Source organism: Furipterus horrens, unplaced genomic scaffold, assembly GCF_987537825.1.
Source record: "Furipterus horrens unplaced genomic scaffold, mFurHor1.1.pri manual_scaffold_6, whole genome shotgun sequence".
NCBI classification, from domain to species: domain Eukaryota; kingdom Metazoa; phylum Chordata; class Mammalia; order Chiroptera; family Furipteridae; genus Furipterus; species Furipterus horrens.
Genome location: NW_028327176.1, coordinates 53,764,300 through 53,772,500, shown reverse-complemented (window position 1 = coordinate 53,772,500; position 8,201 = coordinate 53,764,300). Strand labels below are relative to the sequence as shown.

The 8,201-nt window shown below is 40.7% G+C and overlaps 1 protein-coding gene across 4 annotated transcripts in view; it reads left to right on the top strand.

Moving 5' to 3' along the window:
- The window catches only part of SFXN5 (sideroflexin 5), a 102,096-nt gene that overhangs the window by 32,859 nt on the left and 61,036 nt on the right, over positions 1-8,201 (top strand). For all 4 annotated transcript variants that reach the window (XM_090281519.1, XM_090281515.1, XM_090281517.1 and 1 more), the window contains exons 5-6: positions 11-65; positions 1,950-1,975. In XM_090281519.1, coding sequence (XP_090137645.1) covers positions 11-65; positions 1,950-1,975 — 81 coding nt within the window. The remainder of the gene's footprint in view (positions 1-10; positions 66-1,949; positions 1,976-8,201) is intronic.

The window sequence follows — 8,201 nt, the reverse complement described above, 5'->3', positions numbered from 1 at the left end:
CTCTTGCCAGGCTATTCTACACCCGGACACCAATGAGAAGATCTTCATGCCCTTTAGAATGTCAGGTAAGCCCCTGGGACCTTCTGGTTCTGCCCAGCCAGGGCCACTTACTATGGTCACAGTTCCACAGACATCTAGATGTGATGGTCTGAGGAGGGGATGGAACCTGTTACACACGCGGTCACATTTGCACCTGCATTTTAGCCTTGGCTCAACAGTCCAAGACTGGCCAGGCCTTGGAATCACCTAGGGAGATTTTTTTAAAATGTGCTTTCTCTACCTAAGCAGCTGGGGTGGAGTGGGGGCCTCCACAGGTTACTGCCTGTGTCTCTGCCCCCACTTACCTCAAGGGTAACACCTGCTACCGGCAAACCCTGCCATACGAGTCACCTCTCTCCTGCCTCTGCACTTCGTGCTCTTTCCTTCCAGGTCCTGCTCCCTGCTCAGCCCTTTTAGGTGGGTAATCCCCAGCCTAGCTCCTTGCTCTCTGATCCTGCTATTAACCTCCCTTTCTCATGGTCTGCACTATATTTGTCCTACTGTACACACAGGGATGGGCGAGTTCCCTTTCATTGGGAAGTGGGAGAGTAGGTGTGAGGTCCCTGCCCCCGGGGAAGTCCCTGTCCTGTGGTCACTAGGACAGTTCTCTATGTGTGAACCTAATAGCCTAGAAAGCACTTGCACACACACTGGCTGGAGCGGCGTGGTCATCCTGCCTACAGGTTTGAGGGGCCAAAGGTCTTGCCCAGAGGCAGACTCACCTCTGTGCTGATGCCCACTCCCTGGAGTGCCACCCCCAAGTTACAAGATGGGTGAGACGGCTGCTGGGTGCTGCCTTGGGAAGTCCTCAGGAAGCTGGAGAAAGGGTCTCTGCCAGTGGGTGCTCTCAGTCAGGTCGGTCAGCCAGGGTCCTCACCTCCTGGGGGTGAGAGAATGAACAACCACGTGATTTCCTTGTGCAAACTGGGGCGATTAGTGTCCAGTGACACCCTTGCCTTGCTGTGAGGAACTCCAAGGAAGCAAAGGCTACGAGCATCTTACAGCCCTGGCTGTGGGTGCTCCCCGGTCCCAGGACAAGGCCATAGCAGGCTCTCACCCTGAGCCTGGTCTCTCTTGTAGTTCTCCGATCAATCTTGGACCTCTCTCCAGAGGGACATGGGTAGGAGAGTGGTAGCTTGTGTGCATGCACAGCTGTGCACCCTCAGGATGCAGACCTTTGCTTTACACATGACTCAGGTAGCTAAGCGCGATTCGCTGCTGTCCAGCTACCAGCTGCCATAAGTTAGAGGCTGGGGACAGGAGGCTGCCCATGGACAGCAGTAAGGATGGTGGAAGGAGCCTTGCCTTGGACTAGGGGATATGAGCAGCGAGGAAACGGTGCCCAGGGCCAGACTGCGCTTCCCGCCAGCTCTGTCCTGTTCTGCTGAGGACGTCTAGCCAGGGTACCAGAGACTGAAAGAGCTCCGGCACTGAGAGGTACACCTCTCAGGTGGGTTGGGAATCTCCTTTCTAGAGAAGGTTGCGGTGCCAGGGTAGTAAGGGCGCATGCTAGAAAGACAAGCTGAGGGAAGAAGGAGGGTGTTCCGGGGCCTTCAAAGATGTTGCATTGTGTACAGTGAATGTGGGCGGGGGGGGGGGGGGCATTGTGCCCATGAAGGAAATGTGGAGCAGTGGTGCCCAGGCAGTGGGAGTGGGCCTCTGGGTTTTGGAGAGGAGTGAAAACTGGTTAAAGGGGAATAGTGAGGGAGACTGGGGGAGCCCTCTTTGCTGGGGAGAGCTGAGCTGGGTGAAGGTCTGGGGACTAGAGGTGTACCTCCCCTAATTGACCCACCCCCTCTTCACTGGGGCCACTGCCAATCCCAGAAGTATCTTGCAGGATCTCAGTTGAGAGATCTGTGGGGCCAAGTACATGGGACTATATGGCCTGACTTTTCTCTCTCCTCTCACAGGTTACATTCCTTTTGGGACGCCAATTGTAAGTATTACCTTCAAAGGACTTTTTTTTTTAACCTAAAAAATGTTTTAATGTATAACTTTGCATCACTGCTCATTAGTATTTGACTGAGTTGTTGATTTAGGATAAAATCCTAGAAAGGAATTAGTGGATAAAATAGCATACCTTTCTTGGTAATTTTCTTGATTTGTCCTGTCAAACTTCTTGCCATAGAAGGTGTGCCAAGGCACACCCACCACAGAGCCTGGACGCACCTTCATCCCTGCGCAGTTGCTGCCCTGAGTCCTGTCACTGAAACTTGTTGGTTTGGTTACAGGGAAGTTTTCACCCAAATCTGAAAGAGTTGGAAAGTAAGGGTGATTTCTGAAAACTGAAGTTTGAAATTAACTCAAAGGATTTAGTCTTCTTTTTGCTCAGTTTTAGAATCAGGGTTAACTATACTCTTGAATGTTTTTATATTGGAGTAAAACGAATGTACAGAGAGGTGCCTTCATCGTAAACGTATATGCAGCTTGATGTGTTTTCACAAAGGGAGCTAGATTTAGAGCATTATCAGCAGCATCTTAGAAGTCTCTCCATCACTACTCCCCTACCACAGGAAAATACTCTTCTGACTTTCTTCACTAATTCTCATTTAGCCTTCATTGAACTTTATATAGATGGAATAATCAGTATGCACCTTTTTTTGGCCTTTGGCTTCTTTTACTAACAATTGTTTGTGAGACTCGACCATATTGTTATATGTGGTATTAGTTTGTTTTTCATTGCTGCGTACTATTCCATTGTTATAACAATACTGACATTTCTTTATCTATTAGTGAAAATTTGGGTTGTTTATATGATAGTTTGGAGTTCACAACAAACAGTGCTGCTTTGAACATGATTGTGCAAGTCTTTTAGAGGATATATGTATTCTCATTCCTCTTGAATTATGCCTAAAAGTCTAAAGAGATAAGGATGAAGTTCAGTGTAATCCTGGAATCAGGATCAGGGCAGGGGTGTGTGTAGAAACGTATTGTAGTCTCTTATAAAGCTAAACATACACTTACAATGTGAGCTAGCAATCCTAATTTGAGATATTTACTTCAAGAGAAATGAATACACATGTCCATACCAAGATCTATATATGTGAATGTTTATAGTAACTATCTTCATATTAGCCTAAAACTGGAAACAGAAAAGAATGACCAACAAATGTTAAGACCACTGGGTGATAAAATGAGAACAGGAATTTACTTAGTCCCAAAGTTTCCTATATATTTCATATTTATCATTCCTTCTATTTTTAATAGTTGGTACCCTCCTGCAAATAAGAAATTTCCCTTTGCCTCCTCCTTTAATATATTTTAAAACTATCAACATGGTCTTCTGTATTTTTTGTATCCAGTGGATTATAATTTAATTCTGTCATTATTTGCTTTTATATAAAAATTGTGCCAAATTTGACCAATAGGAACCCTTTAAAGCAGTTTCTATGTCCATCTGACATGTCCTTCTTATTCTTTATTTCAACATGTTCTGGAACAAGATATGAGTAATCCAGACTCATCTTATAGTTTCTCTGCCCTAGTCCTGGAATCATCCTTTTCTCCAAAGAGCTCTGGTTCCTTTCAGAGGATAATAGTATTTAGAAACCAAAGTCTAGATTCTGGGTGTGCTCATTTTTACCAGAGTGTCATTGCTGCTAGGCTATCTTAGCGGACAGAGCGAGGAGGTACAACTTTTTAAAAATCATGAGTTTATACTAATACCTCTAATTCCCATTCAACATCTCCGAGTTCTTTTCTTCCTTCATTCCATATTTAGGTCTCCTTTTTCCCTGAGTGAAAATCCAACAATAATATATTTATTCACTCACTAAATCTTATGCATATAAATAAAAGACTTTCAGAATTGCTATGTCACTACCAGTCCCCGCAAAATGTATTAAGTAAAGCCCAAGATTTCTTTGAAGTTCTTTTTGTCCATTGAATATATCCTACCAAGAGTATACAGTCAGAGAAACATGTTTAAAAGTTGCTTGAATTTTTCTTCCTGTTGTGCTTATGTTATTTATTTGACATACTGTCAGGTTTATTCTTTCTGTTGTCATTCAGTTTCAGTTGTTTCTCATTCTTATTGAGTTATTTTTGGAAATATGTAAAATATCAACATAGTTCAAAAGTCAAAGCTATACAAAAACTTATAATAAAAGTTTAATTTCTCTCTCTTTACTTTCAACCCCCTTTCCATTCACCCTCTGTGAGTAGATAATTTTATTTCTATTTCTTTTGTAAAAAAAACTGTATAATTCTTTTGCACAGTTTTCTTTTTTTTGTTTGTTTGTTTTTGTTTGTTTGTTTTGCTTGGGACATATCCTGGAAATCATGGTATGTCAGTTTATAGAGATCTTCTTCGTTCTTTTATTTTTAATAGCTGCATAGTAGTGTTGAAGTACCATAATTTAGTCAGCTAATTTTTTATCTATGGGCATTTAGGTTATTTTCAATATTTTGCCAATGTGCATAATACAAGAATGGATAATCTTGTGCATGTGACTTTTGATATTGACAATAAATTCCTAGTTTCTTCTGATATTGACAATAAATTCCTAGTTTCTATGTAGGACTAATTAAATAGACATTTCTGGCAACAGTGAGCAAGAAAAAAGAGAGAAGATGCAAATAAACAATAATAGGAATAAAAAGTACAATAACTATAGATGCAATATAAGTTTAAAAGATCAGAATGCATGGAAATGAACATATTTCTGGGAAAGTTTAGCTTAGCAAAAATTACCTAGTAGGTGTAGTAAACATCACAATTATTTAGGCATTTTGTGTGTGTGTGTGTGTGTGTGTGTGTGTGTGTGTTTCTATGGCTAAACTCCCTTTTTGAATAATATTCAGAATGTGTGGCCAATATACTTTGTGAGTCGTTGCATATCTGGAAATGTCTTTTTCCCCCTCATACATGAACAGTGGTTGGCCTGCTTCTCTTTTCCTTTGGTATTTTTTCTCTTTATCTTTGGAGTTTAGAAACACCCTCAGGATTAAAATTTTCTTCCCTGTATATTTTATAATATTATACAAGCAATACATGAATATGTTCTTGGAATTCAAAATTACCACGAAGAATTTTTAAAGACTATTTTAAAAGTTATGCAAGTAATACATGAATATGTTCTCTCAGCTCAGAATTCAAACAATACAAAAGACCCCCACAAAGACTAAAAGTTCCTCTGACAACCCTCAACCCCAAATCTGCTCCTAGAAGTAACCTGTTTTAAAAGTTGGGTATGAACTTTCAGGATTTTTTCTACATATTTGCATATGTATGAATCACCATTTGAACTATTATTTTTGCTTTGTATTTTTCTAATAAAATATAACAATATACTTATTTATCTATAATTAGCTGATTACACAGCAGTTTGGCTACATAAAAGTCTTTTTCATTCATTTATAGTACTTTCATTCATTCATTCATTTGTTTGCTTGTCCAGCTGAGTAGTATTCTCTCCCCTACTAATGGATTTAAATTGTTTCTTATTTTTTGCTAATTAGAAAGAACAGTGCTCTAAAAAAATCCTTATAAAGCTCTTTTTGCACAAGTATGAGAATTTCTTAAGGGCACATTCTAGAAAGTGAATTTGCTGTGTAAATGGCTAGGGTGCACATTTAAATTTTTGATAGCTATTGCCAAACTTCCCTTCAGAGAGATTAGATTTCATCATACCTTTGTAACACTGGTATTCTTATTTTTAGTGTTTTTATTTTTTGCCAGTCTGATGGGAGAAAGGTGGCATCTCATTATGGTTTTCACTTTTTATTTCCCTGAACACCAAAATGATTATGCTTCCTCTCAAGTATTTATTGGCCATTTATATTTCATCTCCTGTGAATTTCCTGTTCGCATCTTTTGTCCATTCTTCCATTGACTATATTTCCCCAATTATTTGAAAGAGGTCTTTATATTTTGGATACTGATCCTTTGAATTATATATATTGCAGATCTCTTCTCCAAGCTCTTTCCTTTTTACTCTCTGGTGTCTTTGTTGTAGAAAGTTTTGAATATTGATGTTTTTAATGATTTTTTCCTTGGATTGATTTTGAGTCTTGTCCCTACTTCTCCCCTCCATCTTCTTTATTAAAATAACTAGATTTGTGAGACTTGTGTCTAGGCATTAGTTCTTGGTTGTATTTTTCAGTTATTCTGTTTTTTGTTTTCTAATTTATTCTTTTTTGTTTTTATAATATCCTTTTGGCTTCCTTTATTTGTCTGTAGTAGGTTTTTTTTTTTTTTTCATTGACTGCTTAATTTATTTATTCTCATTCTTTCCTTCTAATAAAAAGTGCTTAGGGCTGTGAATTTTTCTTCTGAGTATATCTAATATCTGGCTATATTTAATATGTTTTCATATATAGTAATCTATGTTCTTATTTCTGAATAAGTTTAAAATTACAGTTTTGAATCCTCTTTAACCAGAGGATTCAATCTTCCAGCTTTAATTAGGTAGAACACATTTAAGATCCCAAGTGGATTTTTAAAAATGTATTCTTTTGTTATTATTTTTAGTTTACCCCGTTTTCAGAGAGAGTTGACTCTACAATTCTGCCATTTGAGATGCATTGTGGCTTTCTCTGGTTATATCAGAACCAGAACCATCTACATATAAAAAAGTTCAAAATAACTATGGCTTAAACAAATTAATTTATTTCTCTCTCACGTCAAAGAAGTTCGGAGGTAGGCAGATCCCCACAGTGCTCCCAGGAACCCAGACTTCAGGTTTCTATATCATTTTCAGTGCTATTTTCTATCAGCAAAATGACCTCACAGTCCAGCATGGCTGTTGAAGTTCCAGCCATCACATCCACAGTACAGGGAGGAGAAAGAAGGAGTTAAAGAACAGACCTCCCGAGTCACTTCCTTTTAAGGAATGTTCTTCGAAGATTCACACAACAGTTCTGTTAATATTTCATATAGAATTTGTCTGGATATATAGTCAATCCTCAATTATAGGGATTCTGTTAGTGTGAAAGAAGGGAAAACTAGTTATTACGTTGACAAACAATAACCTGCCTTAATAATTTTTATAAATATTTCATTAACACTTGAAAAAAATACATCATTTAACAGTAGCATCTCTTTGCCAAACCACAGAAGTTGAACTTGAGGTTCATTTTCTCAGAAGAGGCCAACTGGATCCTTATGGAATTCATAGCTGCCACCATCTGGGATGCCAGCACTGTCCTAGTTCACAAGGTGTTATGGAGGACACCCGATACTTTTTCACTCTCTCCTCTTTCTACCCAAGACAAGTCAGTCATTTTGGAGTCATTATAGCCTTGTAGGCAACCTGGGAACTTGGGTGCTGATCCACTCCCATGCTGTCAGGGGTTCGCTGCTGAAGTAGATGCTACAAATGTCCTGTTGGCTCCAATACTGTCACAGCCTGGGGCAAACAGCCCTCATGAATACATGTGTAGGGTATGATGTCCTGGCCTCTGAGATCCTGTATGAACACTTGGTTGAGGTGAATTGAGAGCATTATCTGGGATGTTTCCCAGTGGGGCCTTAGCGACAGCCAGAAACAAAATGACAATGCTCACCTAGCCCCACTTCCTAGCCCTAAATATTCATATTCAGGATTAGAACAGCTGGCTCAGAGGCCAGGTCCTGAGGGGAGCCATTGGACACAGAGAAGCTGTGGTCTTCCATCTGGGTACTTTGACGCAGACAGGAAACATGAGGTCTCATTCGTCCCACTGCATCCCCAGGTCACAGGCGTGCCTTGTGCGGAAGGAGCACTGTGGCTGTTCTGGCACTTCTGCCCGAGGCTTGGCTCCCACCGGCTACATGAGCTCCTTGGAGGCCCCACTGTTGCCTGGTAGCACTGAACATCTCAGCAAATGCTTGGTCTCAACAGAAGTGAAGGCTCCAGTCCACACCTTAGGGAAGCCCCTGGTGTGATACAGCGGGTAAAAAAATCTAGACATGCCAAAGCCACTAAATGCTTACCAAAATAGAAATGGGGAGCCAGCGAACATACGTGGAACTGAGTCCCTGTGTGATGAAGGGAAGGGGTAAATAAGGTTGGCAGGTACCTTGACTGAGATGCTTCTGCAAGCAGCATCCAAGTCGCCTCCTGCCCAGGGGAGTGTGCCTGGCCGGACCCTGCACTGTTCCCACCTTGCCTGAGAGGAACCCCGCCTCCACGCTGCTCACTCCCCAGAGCTAAGGAGGAAAGAACTGGTTTTCTCCCAGA